Raw genomic sequence first — 17,312 nt, 5'->3', positions numbered from 1 at the left:
AAGAGTACCACAGCCGGGGGGGGGGGGGGGAAAGCAGTCTTGTTTAAATATGGTACATGCCACAACAGGCAGATCCTGCTTCAGGCTATGTTTGTGTCACATGTGACTGTATGCAGTGTTGGTCCCATGATATTAAAGAGACAAGGTAGTTGAGAAAATATCTTTTATTGGATCAACTTCTGGGGGTGCAAGAAACCACTTTTTGAGCTTACAGGGGGCTTTTCTTCAGGTCTGGGATACCTGTTATTGTTGTCAAATTGATTTAACCCTCTCAGACCAAACTTCTCCTCTGTGCCCTGGTGGATCAGGCTGGAGGGGATGTCCCAGGTGCGCAAGGCAGCCCTGGAGAAGAGTATGGCTCACATTCCTGCCACACTCAAGCTCACGGGGGCATTTGGCCTCCATTCAGGGTAAGTGAAAGAAGCGCAAAGCCAAGTTTTAGGCAGACTAACAAAGCTAAACCCGGACACGCATCTGAGCCAGCCAGGCTCCGGCGGCAGGGCTCTCCACAGAAGCCTCTCGGGGGCTTTCACAGCGCGCTTTCCTTTTGTGCCGCACGGTGCCATGTTTTCAAACGTGAGTGCCTAAAGTTAGGCCGCTCCAGCCCCGTTTTAAGCCCGCACGTTTGAACAGCCCCAACTGCAGCCAGCACTTCGGAGCTTGTTACGCGGCTTTCTTGGCAGAAATAGCTCCGCTCCCCCGCTCTAGGGCGCGCTGCCCGGTCCCCCAGAGCAGCGGAGACCCGCACGGTAGCACGCCAAAGCCAGACGCGACTCAGCACAAGCTTCCCGGGGCCAGCTCCAGGCCCCCTTTGTTTCTAGCTGCGCGCACCACGCTGCGTGAGCCCCAGCAGCCCCTCCATGGCGAGCCAGGTGAGAATCCTCCGGGCGCCGGCTCCAGGCTCCCTCCCCCTGGGCTGGAGACGGGGGCCAGGTGGGGCGCGCGCACACCGCGGCTCCCGTCCCTGCTCTTCTCCCGGGCGGTACCAGCTGCGGACGGGTCCACTCCGCTGTACTTGCCTGGCCTGGGCGCGGCTCTGCCCGAGCCCCGCTCGCTGCCGTCCCCCCAGTGCAGGCGGCCGGGCAGGCAGCAGCCGGCCGGGTTTTATGCGCACGCCGGCTGCCCGCCCGCCGGGGGTGGGAGGAGCCGGGCAGGTTGTCCCCGCCGGGCCCTCCTCCCTCCCTCCCCGCCTGGCTGAGAGGGGTCGGGGGAGGGGGCAGCATGGCCTGTCCGTCCGGCCCCTTTTCCAGCGCTCATCTGCCCCGGGAGTGCGGCTCTGCGCCTCGCAGGGAGAAGAGGTCCGAATGGAGACAGAAGCCAGCCAGCCCGGCCTCGCCTCCCCGGACTCCCCGCACGATCCCTGGTACCGCTCCGCCCGGCGCGGCGGGGGGCGGGAGCCGGGGCCGGCAGCGCGCCTCTCCCGCCGGCTCCAGCCAGCTCCCCGCGAGCTCGTGGCCCGGACAGGCTCGGCGGTGGCGGCGGCCGCTGCCAACATGGCCGATCCCTGCGAGCTCGCCCTGCCGCCGCCGGCCGCCGCCGGAGTCCGGACCCGAGCCCGAGCCCCCCCTCCCCGAGCCGGGCATAAGGCCACGCGCTGACCCCGGCACCGGGCAGCCCGCCCCGCCCCCCCGGGGGGCCGCGCAGGGTCGTCGTCCCCCCAGCCTGGGCAGCTCGTCCGGCATCCGCGGCGCGCCGGGTCCGGTCCCCCGCTAGAGCCGGGCAGCCCGCCCCGCCTGCTGCCCCCGCGCTGCTCCCCTCCCGCCGCCGGGCGGCCCCCCCCGGCCGCCCCCCGGCGCGCCGCGCTCCATTCACGGCTCTTTTTGTGTCTCCCGCAGCAAAATGTTCATCGGGGGACTGAGCTGGCAAACCACGCAAGGTGAGGCCCGCCGGGCAGGGGCCGCTCCCCGCGGCGCTCCCGCTCCCCCGCGGGCCCCGGCCGAGCTCCGGACCGGGCACCTGCCACCCAAACTTTCCGAACTCCCCGGGCGGAGCGGGGTCGGGGCTCTGCTCCGCCCGGCCCGGGCTGTTATTCCGGGGGGGGAATCCGCTCTGTAGGGCTCCCTCGATGCCTCTTCCCGGGGAAGGGGGGAGGGAGCCGCGGCCGCCCCCGGACGCGCGTGGGGGGGGGCGCGTCGCTCTTCGCCACCAGGGGTCGGCTCCGGGCCTGGGGCGCTTTCTCCGTGGGCCGGGCGGGGCGGCGCGGTGGGGAGGGAGCCCCGAGGGGCCGGCGCTAGGCAGGGGCCCATGGCCTTGTGTTTTGGTTGCAGAGGGCTTGCGGGAATACTTCAGCCAGTTCGGGGAGGTGAAGGAGTGTCTGGTGATGCGGGACCCGCTGACAAAGCGATCCAGGTGAGAAGACCAGCCCCTGCTCCTCCTTTGCTCCTCGGCCAGAGCCGGGCCGACTTTAACCAACTTTCTCTCTTCTTTCCTCCTCCCCCCCCATTTCCTGCCTGGGATTCGGGGTGCAGGGGGTTCGGGTTCGTCACGTTCATGGACCAGGCCGGTGTGGACAAGGTTCTGGCCCAATCCAGACATGAACTGGACTCCAAGACGGTGAGGTTTCTTCTCCCATCTAAGGGGGTTCATTTGTCAACTGAGCCTCAGTGCTTAGAGCACTGATTGATTGTGGTGTTTGATTCCCAATGAGGGGTTATAAACTATTGATTATTGATAAAGAATTATCCTGCCCTTCTGCATCGTGGTGATGGTTTGCTAACTGGCTGCTCTTCTGAGCTGTGGATGACCAAGTATGGATTGGTTTGTGAATGTTTGAGTATTGATTATGAATCCCAGGTTATGATTTTCCATTCTGCCTACTGATTGCAAGAATCCCTTTTGAGAAACTGATGGTGGCACTTTGTGAGTTGAAAAGACTGAATACATTCAGGACTGCACAAGAAAAAGTGTGTCCATGTGAAACTAACAGTGTCTGTGGGAGCAACTGCCCCATAAGTGGAGAGGACATGCAGAGCCTCACACTCTCCTGTAAAAAGAAAAGGAGGACTTGTGGCACCTTAGAGACTAACCAATTTATTTGAAGTGAGCTGTAGCTCACGAAAGCTTATGCTCAAATAAATTGGTTAGTCTCTAAGGTGCCACAAGTCCTCCTTTTCTTTGTGCGCATACAGACTAACACGGCTGCTACTCTGAAACACTCTCTTGTGATGCCCTCTCTTAGTCCCTTATGGAAATACAGCACCCCACAGCCTTTGATAGGCTTTTATTGTCTCTTGTGTGCACCAATCACCTTCTGTTTTGCCATAGGTGTAACCCCTCCATGATGGGTTTCAGAGTAACAGCCATGTTAGTCTGTATTTGCAAAAAGAAAAGGAGTACTTTTGGCACCTTAGAGACTAACCAATTTATTTGAGCATAAGCTTTCGGCTGTAGCTCACGAAAGTGTATGCTCAAATAAATTGGTTAGTCTCTAAGGTGCCACAAGTACTCCTTCCCTCCATGATGGGCGCTTGACCCTTACAAAGAGCTAGGCCTGTTCTCTCTGGTGATGCTATAGACCAGTGGTTCTCAAACTTTTGTATTGGTGACCCTCTTCACACAGCAAGCCTCTGAGTGCGACCCCCTTTATAAATCAAAAATGCATTTTGAAAAATATTTAATACTATTATAAATGCTGGAGGTGAAGCAGGGTTTTGGGGTGGACGCTGACAGCTTGCAACCCCCCATGTAATAACCTTGCAACTCCCTGATGGGTCATGACCCCCAGTTTGAGAACCCTTGTTATAGACCCATATCCCTTTGTGTTGAGGAGTTGTTGCCTCATGCTCTCTTATGGCTTCCCCAGGATACGAATTTGCAATGGCCATGAATTCCTGAAGTTTATTGTCTCCTAGTGTGCTCAGAAGGTGCCTCTGAGGGCCATCTTCTGCTCTTTGAGATATCAGTGGTGCCTCCATCCCCCAGGGTGGTACATCAGTTCTTGCAATTACAAGCTGTTCTAGCCACTTTGTGAACTTGTAGATAGTTTTTTAAAGAGTCATTGGGTCTCTCAACATAGACTGTCAGTTCCTGCACTGCAAGCCCTTGGCATCAGGGAGATATGTAGGATCTGTGTTTGGGGAGTGGGTGTTAGAGATCTTTTGTCTGAGTAGTTTTAGTGACTTTTGTGCTGTCAAATTCCTCTTTTTCTTAATATTGACCCAGGGGTGGGGATACAAGTGGTGGGGGCACATGGGGGGAAAAAAATAAGTTCCAGTTCCAGCCATGAACTAATGAAAAGTCCACATGTGTAACTTGAAGTCTAGTGAGGCAGTTCAGGCATCAAATTCTTTATCTGAGTTGAATAGAGAGAGCGGGAGAGAGAGAGACCCTTTCTTGAGGCTTACAGCATGAGCTGCGGTAAGATTTATGTCTGTTCCTGTTTAACTGCATGGATCGTTCCCTTTGATGTATACAGGACCTTCCTCCCCATGGGAGCTCCTGGTTAAACCTATTCCAGCCGCCTCTGCAGTGTGCAGATTGCCAGGAGTCTTAAAAACCTTGTCCTCTTGTGAGAGTGGTGTAAAGTTAGTTTTGCTTTGGGGGAGGATTCTGATTAAATGTTTTGGGGTGGGGGCAGGCTTGTTTTATTTTATAGTCCGTATAAACCTGGGGTCTGATGGTGAATCTGTGGGACTGGCCTAGCTCACTCTTGAAAAGGTGAGTGATGGATGTTGATGGTGGCAGCAATCCCAAGAGCATTTCTGGGACAGAAGTGAGATGCAATCTATGGTCTCCATTCTTACCTGTCTAAACCAATGCTGCTTCTGGTCTTAAAGCAATTCTGCAATCCACTGGGTGTGCCCAGGAAAGGGAGGGGATGTGGAATGGGTAAGTGTGCTGAAGGAAAAGAGAAGGGACTTGTGGTGTAAAGAACATGTGGGGCTGGCCAGCCATTGAAATTCTCTGATGCATCTGGCTTGCTGACTGTATGCTGAGGAAGCAGGAAGAATGGTGGCAGTTTCTCTAAAGTCCTTTCTTTGTCAGGAACTTGGATTTTTTTTCTTTTTTTCTCTCTTTTTTTAAAGTTTAAATCTGGGCTGAATGTTTTGGGGTATGTTGCCTGGTAATTGCTGGATTAGGATCCAAGACTGATCTATATGTGCAGTTCAGTGGCTCTCAATTCCCCTAAAACATGCTGATTTTGTAGTCCTGTTTGGAGCCTTAGATGTGTGGGGGGTTTTTTGTTTTGTTTTTTCCCCCTCTTTAGTTGAAAGTCTCTGCTGTTAGTCATGGACTAAATGTCACCAACTCATCTGAATCCTAACTTAGGCTTTTATAAAACTTTGTGGGAAAAGGCCCAGTGTCCTGAAACTACACCCCATTCTCTGTGCTTGGTGTCTCCTGGTAAACAGCACTTGGTAGATAATGTCTACCCAACTTGTTGCTTCATTGTTCTCTGATTCTTTCTATTGTAATTAATGTTGTTGGCCTGATTCTCTGGAGGAAACCTTGTGCCTTTCAGACTTCTCTTTGTTTGTAAGCTAGATAGCAGCCTACAGGGGTTATTTATGGAAATGCTTGATATGAGAGTTGGCTTTGCCGTCTCAAGGTAAAAGATTTGCGTGCCTTTGTAAAGCTGCAGACGGCTGCTGCCTTCAGTTTCTCTATGTGCCCTAGAAACAGTGATGTGTTAGAGGTTTTCTTGCTTGGGTTTTTTTTGCTTTTGCTGTTTTTATTTGTGTGTGTGTGAAAGGGGTACTGTAGGCATTTTCAGATTCACTATTAACAAATGTAACAAAGCTGGCACTAGAGATATGACAATTGTGCTTTTTTGAATCGCTTCAGATCCCCAGCTAGTGGATATAGATAACACAGATAATGATGTCAGCAAGTTAAATGTAGTTATATGAGCTTACATGGGAATTAAACAGTGTTACGTGGCCTGAAAAGTGGTAATGAAGGGCCCAGTTGTGCCCTTGTTTACACTTGTGAGGTCGGTGGGATTCCATGGACATAACCATGGGCACAATTTGTCCCTAAAGGTTAGTAACTTGAAATGAAAGTGACAAGTATTTAAATAACAACCCTAACCACTATCAGATACTAGTTACATTTTTTACGACATTATCTGAGGAACTCTGAATTCCTTGTGTACAAATCTTTATCACATCCATAACTGACAGTGAAGTAAAACTCAACCAGATTATTGGCTTTAATACCAGGGATACAGAAAGTGATTACCACCACTTCTCCTTTAATTATGAAAATTCCTGTACTTGAGGAATAGCCCCCTTCTAGTACCTTGAGTCTTGTATTGAACGCTCTCTCCTCTGTGCACCTTCAGTTACGTGTCTGCAGTTGGTTGGTTAGGCCTCGGTTTACCAGCAACAGTAGATAGCTGTGCAGAAGAATTTGTGAAATTACTGCCTGCCCCCTCTAGCCAGGTGGATACGTTATCTCTACCCAGTTTATCACGCTCAGGGTAATGAAAAAATGAGTCCTGGGCTTAACTTTGCTGTGTATGAAAGCATCTTCTTGGCAGGAGCTGAATGACACTGGCTGAGAACTAAAAGACAGTAGATTATTGTTTTTGCTTATTATCTGCCATCGGCCTCTTGGTCTCCTGCCGTCCTCTGTCCTCAGAATTCACTGAGGATTTCTGCACTAGCCAGGAAGCCAGAGGATTGGATTGGGAGGAAGGGGGAGGAGAGGGAAAGGTGCTCAGATGTCCCTATGAGGCACCAAGAGGGTATGTTGCTGTGTTTGGCGGTCATAAGGGGAGGTTTATTTATGTTCTTCACTTTTGCCTCTGTTTACTTATATGCTGAGTTTATTTATGTTCTAGGTTGTGAATCAGGCTGGAGGTGGGAAGGCAGAGGGGAGTGATCTGAAGAGGTACTGAGCTTTGGGTTCTGTCTGACAAATGAAAGGATGAACGAAGGGAGAAAAGCCAGGCTGGAAAGTAGAACAATAGCAGTGAGAGGAGCTGGAGAGGTGCAGTTTCCTTGCGGGCTGTTTGAGCTGCTGGGCTAATGGGACAAACTTCTCAGCTCCTCTCCCAGCTACAGCCTTTCCAGCTGTGGGCTGAACAGACCCTCCTTTAGCACAGGGCTCTCTAAGCTCATTTGTAGATTTGGATCATTTCTAATGTAAGGGTGACATCACAAGAGTTGCTGTGTGTGCATTATAGTGGGTGTTTCGTTTTCAGTGCATTAGTATTTTCCTAGTTTAAGTTGTGGTGGTGGTAAGAATAGTGCAGCCATGCGTTCATCCATTGCTGACCCCAGCAGAATGTGCACCATCTGGATATTGGTGCTGAGATAAAGGCACTCTAGTGGACAGCAGGTTTAGTAATACGCCAAACAGATACGCCTATCTAGCACAGTAGGATGATTGGAGCTGATTGTTTTTATTGCGCAGCATACAACCTGCAGAAGGGGCAGCAGTATACTGTGTGATTTGATGACAGGAGTCTGTATTGCAACTTTCTGTCCTTGGGACTCTTCAGTTTAGTTCACATCTTCCCTTCTCATGTGAATCCATGCTTTTCGGGCTGAAGTTCTTAGCTTTTTATGTGCAGACCATTTCCTGCTTCACTATTAACCAGGTGAGCTCTGTACACTTAGCCAGAGTGAAGGGGAGAATAAAGTACTTTAATATGACATTGCTGGTACAGGGTGGCCAAGGTGGAGTCTGAACACAGAGGACCAGCTAACAGAGACTGCTAATCCCAGCCTGTGGTGTTCCATCTTGTGCTGAACGGCTGCTGCTCACATTCAGATGGAACATTGCATGCTGGGAACTGTAGTCTCCAGGGATCACACCTCTATTAGAAGATAAAGTTGTCTGCAGTCTACTTTATGCTCATTAGGTGTCTTCCTTGGGTCTGGCAAACTATCACTTGGGCAAAGTTTGTGGAGAGCCTACTTTAATTGCCTACATTTCATGTATTATATGTTCACCTGCTCTCTCTCTCCCATGTCTCTTTCAGATCGACCCAAAAGTAGCATTCCCCCGCCGAGCACAGCCCAAGGTAGGTAGAATGTGCAGCCTTTACAAATTGAAAAGGTGCAACTCAAGGAACTTAAATCCTCTTTGTGCCTTTGTCCAGAGGATGCTGGAAGGACATCTTGGTGCACCTGCCAGCACTGGTCCTTAAGGCTTTGATGACTGATACTCAGGCTTAGTTCCTACCTTAATGATGACCTTTGGTGCTCCACCTCCAGACTTGCATTCTGTTGTGCATGGTCTAGCTCACTAGGGAGCTTTGGGATACTCTTGTGATTGTCAGTGTGGGGTTGGAATAGCCCAAGCTCCACTCCACTATGGTTAGAGTGTGCTTCATGAGTGGAGCTGATGAAATGCAGAAGTCTGCTCAAGAACATAGCACCTTCTGCTCTTTGGTAGCCTGTATCTGGAACCTGAGGGCCTGCAAGAAACATGAAGTAGTTCCAATCTGTGGCAGGAGACATGTAGGATGGACTGGGGAGAGGTGTGGGAGAAAGAACTTCATTTTGTGGAATGTCAAGGTGCACACCAGCACTAGAAAGGCCAGAGAGAGAAGGACATTGGGCTTGACCTGCACCAGGAAGGTGGGCGCTCGATGGAAGCCAGCAGCTGTGGAGGTTCTACTAGATGCTCAATGAGAAACTTTTAACTGCAGAGTGAAGAGCAAATTGGCAATTTGCCTTCAAAGTAGAATGCAGATTTGGGGGGGGGGTCTCACTTAACTGGGCTGGAGGACGAGAGCCTATAATCTCACCCCAAGTACTGCAGGGGGAGAACGGGCTGATGAGGGAGAGAATTGCAGAGTGGAAGAAGAGAATGATGTGGGGAGGAAAGCACAAGGGATCAGGAGCAGAGAACAATTAGTGAACAGGTATCCTGAGTAATGAGCCAGGAAGCACATGGTAGGAATTGGGTTAATTCCATTAAGCAGTTTGGTGACAGAAGGTGCTTTAGTGTTAGAACAGGCTGCTCTCCAAGCCTGGAATTGCTGCGGATTAGCCCCGTGCTCCTTGGGGTTATTAGGACCATGTGTTCCTGCTGGAGCAGGGGTGTGGCCAAGGGGCTGAGGGGAGGATGCAGCTGGAGCATCAGTTCAAAGGACACCAGTGTGCTTCATCCTAGCAGCAATCGCCCCCCTCAGTTATTCCTCCTCAGCCTCCTGTGGCTGGGGGAAGAGAAAGGGGAGGGTTTCTTCCTTTGCCTCCTCCCAAATGCACAAGAAAGCTTAACTGAGCGTTTCCTCTGGCTCCTTAAACCTGATGGCTTGGGAATGGGAGTGGAGCGGAGCTTGTTCCCTGTAGGACTGCACACTGCACAATTTGCAGACCCGTGGGCCATGGAGATCTCCATCTCGCATCACGGCCATGTTCTGCTTTCCCATTTCAGGGAAACTGCAGGGTGGGAGGGTGAGCTGGGGATTGGCAGGGTGACAGCAGTGCCCCATGTGAGTGACGGGAGGGTAGGGAAGGCGATGGCAGCACTCTGTGTGTTTGCGAGGAGGTTTGTGAAAGTGGGTGACAGACTTTAATATGCTGTACCCGTCCCCAGGGGGTTAGACGGGAGATTAGTGGCAGTGCCCTGGCAAGTCCCACGGGCAGTTAGTGAGCTTGTGCATGCTGGGGGTTAGGGAGGGAAGGGGTAGGAGACAGCAATATGGCGCATGCTTGGATGAGCCTGAGATTGCACTTGAGTGATGGAGTTTCACAGTATGAAATTTCTGGGGCCTGAAACGTGTCCTTCGGTAGATACAGTGTTTCGTTCGGGGACTCTGTTCCACTGCTGCGGGCAGTCTCCCAGTGGAATACAGTGCACTGCATGCTCTTCAGCTCACAGAAGAGGAGGTTTTGGAGACAGATCTTGTTCTCTGCTAACTCTGTTTCTCCTGTGAATCCCTGTCCTCCCCTTTCCCAGATGGTAACGCGGACGAAGAAGATATTTGTGGGGGGTCTCTCTGTGAACACTACCGTGGAGGATGTGAAACAGTATTTTGAGCAGTTTGGGAAGGTAAGTCTGATGGGTGAAGATGGATCAGGTTGTGTCTCTGCTGGGCAGGAAGGGGTGCTTCCTGGTGATCAGGTAAACCACAGGTCAGCAGAAGGTTTGGGTGGCTGGAATTTTCATGCAGGGGGTTGTGGCCAGATGTGCCTGCCCTGTAATGATTTTGAACAGAAGCCCCTTGCTTGCTCATGGAGAAGATGGAACCTGAGAGGGGGGAGACTGCGTGCTCTGCCCCCCTCCCGTGAATCTCTCTGGAGATGCCTCTGAGGCTTTGGAGTCCCATAGACTCATGGTTAAGGTGTTTGAAAGCCATTCAAACCCTAGATCTGAACACACCTGAACTAAGGAGATGTTCTGATCAAGAACCAAACTGTGTAGCTGTGGCTCGTTTCTGATTCTCAGCCTCATGGCTGACCCCTTTATAACTTTCGGTTAAAAAGAAATCTTTTGGGCTGAAACTTCTCTTGCTGAGTCTTGGGCCAGAAGTGACATTTTTAGGAAGCTGGAAGAAAATCTGGCAAGCAAGCTGCCCAAAGCTCCAGGTGGTTCTGCATTTTATGATAGCTGTTTTATGTCAGCTGATCATTCAAAACCAGATGGGCTTCTCTAACTCCAATTCAGTCAGTCCTCAATGAGCACATGTGCCTGTCACATGCTGGAAAACAAGTGGGGTAGAATTTGAAGTGATAAAGATCTTCCGTCTTAGCCTGTTATGCACTGGGAAGGGTGAGCATTTTGTGGTGTAATAGGTGCTGTATAACGTTACCACTTTCACCTTAATGGATCCTTAAAGCACTTTATGCACTTAAGAAATAATGCAAGTTATTACAGATAGGGATTGCTCTGGTCTACTGCTGATATGCCACCGCTTCTGGGGTGGAGCACAGTAACTGTTTAATTATCAGTGCACAAAACCATTGCACAGTTGTTTAGGACAGGACTTGAAGGACACCATAGCCAATTAGAACTTCTTGGGGATTTTAGGGAGGTAGAATGTAATTATGTATGGTGGAATCTTGCTAGGACACAGGGATTAGCACCCTAACTTTTGCAGAAAGTGCCATGAAATGCTGACCATGACAGATGAGGACTTCAGTATCTTTGTCTCTTCTGAAAGAGGGCACCAGCAGCAGCCCAGAGGAGGGCATAAGATGGTTTTATGGTGTGTGAATGCCTTAACGTTTGGAGAGAAGAAAATGGGTTGGAAAAGAGTATCCTCACCAATTGGCTGTGTCATATCAATGTAGCTTTCAGGAATTCTTTATCACCTATAAAGTTAGGTGGTTCTACTTGGAGTGGTGTTGTCTGGTATCTGTGTTTTGTCTTGTAGAATGATTGATACGTGCATCCTGGGATGAACAAAATATACATCACAGTAACTTGCAGCTGCTTAATGTTTCCAGTCAGTCTTGGGAGAAAGGGGAAGTGTTCAGTGCTCTGGGAATCAATATACACGTTAGTCACTTCTTTACATTTTTTCTGTATTCTACCACGGAAAGTAAATGTGCTGTATCCTTATATTCTGTTCCGTGGTAATGTCTCCAGAGCGCCATTGCAGGAGTCATGAGTCTGCTCAATGGCCACAGAACTGTTTTGATCAGTAGTTGAAAGTCAGGGGCATGCTCCTCTCTTAGCCTTAAGTTCCATAGAGCACAAATATCCTGCATCTAGTAACCGTCCCTCTGCCTTCCAAACAGTGTCACAGAACCAACCTCTCCCTTCAGTCATGTAAGACACATAGCATTTGTACTTTTATAATTAGTTTTAGGAATGCACACTTCTCCTTTCTAATTTCTTGACTGTTTTGTCAGGGTTTGCCCAAGAGAGAGAACGCTACCAAAAAGACTGGCTTTAAATAATGCTCCTCTTGTCCTATGTTTCCTACTCCATAAAAGCACGAAAAGTGCCTTTCATGCCTGGGGGAAATGCTGTGGTGGCTTGTAAGGGGCCCTTCTAAAAAGGCCCAAAAAGAAAACAGCAGAACTTTTTGCTGCCATAGGCTTTGGAGGTGCAGTATTCTAGGAGACCTTCTGTGGAGGAGTGTCTAGGGCTGTGTAATGTCTTTGAAACCTCCATTAGAGTGGAAGCCAAGAGAGAGAACACAGGCAGAAAGAGAATGTCCAAAATTAAAAGATGCCCCACAAGGAACTGCTCAGATTGGTTCCCCCAGCTAAGGCTCCAGGTTCCTTGGACAGGCCTGGAAGGAGAGTTCAGTAAGCCTCGTGGTAAAAAGGAGGAGTGCTCCAGAAAGCATCCTGCAGTTAGATCTAGGTTAACTCTGATGTAATTTGCCTGCTCGGATCGTAGGAGTTTCCCAGAAGGAAGGGCCTCTTAGATCTGGGTTGATTGGAATGATCCTCTGCTTCAGAGCATCATTTTGATTCACCTGGCCACTCCAACAGAAATACACACCCTCAGAGCTCCGGTGCGAGGGATGTCCCCATTCTCCGTGCCCAAGCCCCAGCTGCTTCTCCCCAGTGGGATCATTTCCAGAGAGGCTCTCTCCAAAATGGTCTTCCTCCAGCCATGTGTGGATGACTCCTTGGTGTTGTGGTTCTGAGGCAAGTCTGTGCCACCCTCCGGTCTGGGGGGCTCTCTGCTCCCATGAGATCTGAGTTCAGCATGGTATGATATCCAGGTCTATGAAAAGACTGTTCTGTACCAGTCAGCTATGGTTCCTCCTCATGGGGAGCCTCATTTTAATACAGCGACATCTTTGGAACCTTGTCACCTTGGAGAGCCCCGTTAAAGAGTTACCCAGGATCTCCTCCTTAGGGGTATCTACCCCTTGAGTCTGGCCCTGTGGTCCTCCCGCATCTGTGATTTCTTTAGTGTAAGGAATTGAGGAGACCTAGGTCTCCTCCTCTGCCAGGAAGTCTCCTCCAAAGAAGGCAGTCTCCTTAGGGACTACCTGACCTCTCACTGACTCCACATCCAGTAGCACCACTGATCCACAGGACATTGGTACTCTGAGAGGCAGGAACTGGTGAGGACTATCCTCTAAGGTGCCCGTGGTACCTTAGCAACTGATGAGACTGCCATGACTACTACTTTCCCTCCTCTGTGTGACCCCAGAGCCTCCCAGGATTTGGCAGGCACCATCTGGGCTCTGCGCCTTGATTTGTCAGACTCCTAGATCCTTCTACCAGTTCCCAGGGAAAGATTTGGGTTGTTTTTCCAGAATCCTACCCCAAGCTCAATTGTGATTTCAGCTGCAAGTGAAATATTTAAAGCTGGGAAGTTGTCATCTACTTCTGGGGACCAGAGGCTCAAACAACTGAATGTGTTAAGGTGGAAGGTTAACTGCTAGGCAAGCCTGACACAACAAGCCTAGGAATGTGGTAGATTCTCTGTCACTTTAAATCTTCAAATCAAGATGGAGTGTCTGTCTAAAAGATGTGCTCTAACTCAGCCAGAAGACATGGGCATGATGCAGGAATTACTAGGTGAAATCCTATGGCCTGTGTTATGCAGGAAGTCAGGCTAGATTATCACAGTGGTTTCCCTGGTCTTAAAATCTATGAACTGCCAGCTGCCAAGGTAGCTATTGCCAGATATAAGTTTCCTGCCTAATCAAAGGCAGGATCTTGAGCTCAGCACATTCATGAGCAGAAAAATGGAAAAACAATTTAATGAGCAAATTTGAAATTTGTGTTGCTGGGTTTGAAATGGAACCACTTTCCATTTTGATCACAATTTTTTTTTTTAATTTCAAATCTTTGAAAAAAAAATTGTTGCCACGGAGAACAAGTATATGAATGTTTTGTTTTTGGTTTTTTTTTGTAAACTTCTCTGACCTTTGGAAAAGAAAAAATGAAAAAGTGCACGTAGGGAAAATACTAGCCATTGCTCAAGAATTAAGGGGAAAATGGAGGGAGAGGGTAAAAACAACCCCCCGAAACATCAAATATTTGGGGGTTTTTTACAAAAAACTGGAAGATTAAAAATCAATATTAAAAAAGCTTTTCCTTTCAAAGAGAGGCCATTTTTGTTTTTTATTTTTAAAATGCTGTGAATGAAAAATGTTGACCAGCTCTCTTTATGAGAAGATACAGGGATGTGTGGTATTGTTTAAGGAAGGCCAGGTGTCTAAGCATACTCCCAAAGCGTCCGTTGATGTCTCAGACAGCACTATACTAGGACTTTGAACATGCTTGGGTCCCTTAAGAAACGCTCTTGGCTCCAAAACTCTCCTCTCCACCAAGATGCAAGTCAAGGTCATGGACCTGCCTTTTAAAGGAACCAATCTTTCCGCTCTGGGACAGAGGTTCTGGAAAGGATTAAGGTCACAAAGTCCATGGAGATGTCTCTGGGCTTGAGTCAGTTTTTATTTGCAGGAAATAGTTTAGATTTCACAAGGGACAATTTCAACAGTCCTTCCTGGAATCAGACTACCAGCAATAGGGCTAGACAGTCTTTTTTTAAAGTGAAATTTAAAAAAAGAAACCATCAGAGGAGGAAAATATCTTCCACCTCAGCCGGAGCTGGTGCTGCATCTAGTTCAGCAAGTGTGAGTATGCCCCAGAGGACCCCAGAGCAATTTTGGAGGACCCAGATCCTCAACTTCTTCCCCTTTTACCTCATCCCTTGGGAACAACTCCCTTTTTTATTTTTAAAGGCATCTGAGTAATTTGTTTGGATTGCTGAGTCCTAAAGCTCACTGTATGGGGGTACTTCTTCCCATTCATGACAATGAGAAAGCTCAAGCCCCCTTCCTTTTTCAGGGAGCCTTCTGATGAGGATGAGCTCTTGGCCCTGTTAAACTAGAACCATAGAAGTGTTGTTTCCTTTTCTCAAGAAGGAATGGCGGTCTGCACCCAATTCTAGAAATTGGAATGACTGAGCAATTACATAAGGAAAATCCAATTCTGCAAGGTTTTCTCCTGAGAGATTAATCCTGACTCCTAACCCTCCAGGCTGGTTTGAGGCCCTTGACCTTCACAATGATTACTTTCACATTTTGGTAAGGAAAAAGCACAGGAAGTACCTCAGAGGTTTGTGGTAGACAATTATCAATTAGTACAAGGTACTCAACCCTTCAGGCTGGTTATAGCCCCCAGAGTGTTCACCAGATCCATGGAGGTGGTTGTGACTTGTCTATGTTGCCTACGACTGCAGGGGTATGCATAGCTAGATGACTTGCTTATGAGAGCTCGGTCTTTCAGTGAGGTGGCCCATATCTTGTGCTCCCTCTATATATCTCCCAGTCTGAGGGTAAACAAGGAAAAATCTATCTTGGTCCAGCCTGGGTTTTCACCTTCATAGTGGCCACCTTAAATTCTACAAGGGTTCTAGCTTGTCCATCACAGGGCAGGTTTTGAGATCTCATCCAGGCAGTGAACCTAGCCAGGTCCAGGCTAGAAGGCCCTGTGAGATTTTATCTTTAGGTGTTGGGCCAGATAACTGCCTGCACCTTTGTGTTACACGCACATGCACATCCATTAGAAGGCCAGGGAAGTGACCCTTGCAAGGGTAGTTGAATCCTGTACAAACTAGTAGTTCACAGCTGGGAAATGAGTGTTCCCCACTCCCCTAATCAAAAACTCTTGTGGACACTGCTGGAGAATGTCTTAAAAATAATGTCCTTCTCCCCTGCTCATGATAGGCATGATTTCCTTTGCCCTAGGTTGGGAGAGCACAATTAGGATCCCTAATTGTCCACAGTCCACTTCAGGGATCAAAGCTCTACATAAACTTACTACAGCAGAGGCTCGTCAGACTTGCTTTCAAATCCTTTCTTCCACAGATCAAAGGGCAACTGATGCAAATTTTTATTCACAACATGGTCGCAATTTACATCCTGAACAGATGGGGGGAATTTGATCACCTCCATTGTGTCAGCAGGCAACTTGTCTTGTGGCAATGCTACATCTGGAACAAAGGGATTCCCTTTACTCTGCATCTGGCAGGCATGGCACCAAAGATGCTACAGCCAATGACCTGAGTCAGAAAAGCGCAGATCAGTATGAATGGTCATTCAGACTCTTGGTGGTTCATCTGATATTTGCCAGGTGTCCAAGGATCTGCTCAAGAGCAGGCAGGCACAGGCATGTCTATCAGACCCCTTTCATTTACACTGGGGGGAAAGGGGCTCCTGTTCTCACTTTTGTCATCCCCAGAGCAGTGAGAAAGTTTCAGCAGGACCGAGCCAGGGTGGTGGTCTTAGCACTGGCATGGGCACAACACATCTACTTGTAGGAGTTTCTGTCCCTGTGCATGGATCAAGCAACCATTTTCTCCTCCCCTAAATCAAGCTGTGTTGTCCCAGCAGTTTGGTTGGTTAGGACACCAGGACCTCATGTCATTTCGCCTGATAGCATGGCTGTTAGGTTTCCAGTTCATCATGATTTACTACTTCCTGTTCCGTCTCTTCCTGAAGGTCTCATTCTTAGCAGCCATCACTCCTTTTACTATTTTCTAAAAAGATACGGTAGTATCTCTTCAAATTAACATGGGTCAGCTGATCTGCTGTTCATGGGGAAGCCTTCTCCACTTCTGCCTTCAAAGTTCTTATTTTAATATTTGCAACTTTCACCAAGATGTCCACCTGCAGAAGCTCACTCCAAAACTTCACTGGATTTTCCTCTGAATCAGTCTGCCCATCCCTCCCCAAGCCCCAGGACTGTATTAGTCCCATCAGCTCTTTTTTAAACTCAGTTTACTAAGTAATTGAAAAGGTTAGACTGTTTGTGGCCTTTTGAGGGAAAACCTGGAGGCCAAGGCCTATCTGCTCAAAGGCTATCTACATGGATAATACTGTACATTCAGTCTAGTGAACTGGTTAACATCCCTCTGCCTAAATATCTCAGGGCCTGCAGAGGGCAGCTTCAATGCCACTTGCCCATCTGTGAAATCTGTAGGTTGCTCTCAGTACTGCAGCAAGATCAAAGGCCGACTTTGGGAGGGAAGAGCTTCGATTCCTGGTCAGCTAACAGAGCTCCTTAGCCCGTTTCCTCAGGGAGGACACTGCTAGTAAAACTGCCTAAAGTAGGGCTCAGCAGTAGCAATGCCATGAAAGACTAAGCACCCCCCCAGCAAGATGAGAAGTCAGTACCTGTGGCCCCAGATTTTTTGGGTGCCCTACGCAGCCGCGTATGCCACATATGCCTAATGACGCCCCTGTCCCTGAATGTATTTCCTCCACAGAGCCACATTGTTCCTCCCTCCTCCCCATCGATTTGGTGCTCAACTCCAGATAAGGTTTCTGAAGGAGCTGGGGGGCTGCTAATGAGGGGGGATCATTATACCCTCTGTCTATAGAATGTGGCACTCGGGGAACATGGGTACGCCCCCTAACTACCAAGTAGTGCTCAAAAAGTCCCATTGCCATGTGATTCCTGTGGCTGAGCTCTGTGGAGGCAATCCAT

The 17,312-nt window shown here is 49.2% G+C and overlaps 1 protein-coding gene across 4 annotated transcripts in view; it reads left to right on the top strand.

Annotated features, from left to right (window-relative positions):
• The first annotated feature begins 385 nt into the window (after positions 1-385).
• The window catches only part of MSI1 (musashi RNA binding protein 1), a 36,956-nt gene continuing 20,029 nt past the window's right edge, over positions 386-17,312 (top strand). For 2 of the 4 annotated variants that reach the window (XM_074972360.1, XM_074972359.1), the window contains exons 1-6: positions 1,206-1,363; positions 1,836-1,876; positions 2,268-2,349; positions 2,469-2,553; positions 7,931-7,972; positions 9,859-9,951. In XM_074972360.1, the coding sequence (XP_074828461.1) occupies positions 1,305-1,363; positions 1,836-1,876; positions 2,268-2,349; positions 2,469-2,553; positions 7,931-7,972; positions 9,859-9,951 (402 nt within the window). In that variant the 5' untranslated portion in view covers positions 1,206-1,304. Of the gene's footprint in view, positions 411-736; positions 873-1,205; positions 1,364-1,835; positions 1,877-2,267; positions 2,350-2,468; positions 2,554-7,930; positions 7,973-9,858; positions 9,952-17,312 lie in introns of those variants that run through there. The other 2 variants (XM_074972361.1, XM_074972362.1) reach the window with 2 other exon arrangements.

This window comes from Natator depressus, chromosome 15 (genome assembly GCF_965152275.1).
Source record: "Natator depressus isolate rNatDep1 chromosome 15, rNatDep2.hap1, whole genome shotgun sequence".
In the NCBI taxonomy this organism is placed as follows: domain Eukaryota; kingdom Metazoa; phylum Chordata; order Testudines; family Cheloniidae; genus Natator; species Natator depressus.
The sequence above is the reverse complement of the archived record's forward strand: the minus strand, read 5'-3'. Positions and strand labels throughout refer to the sequence as shown.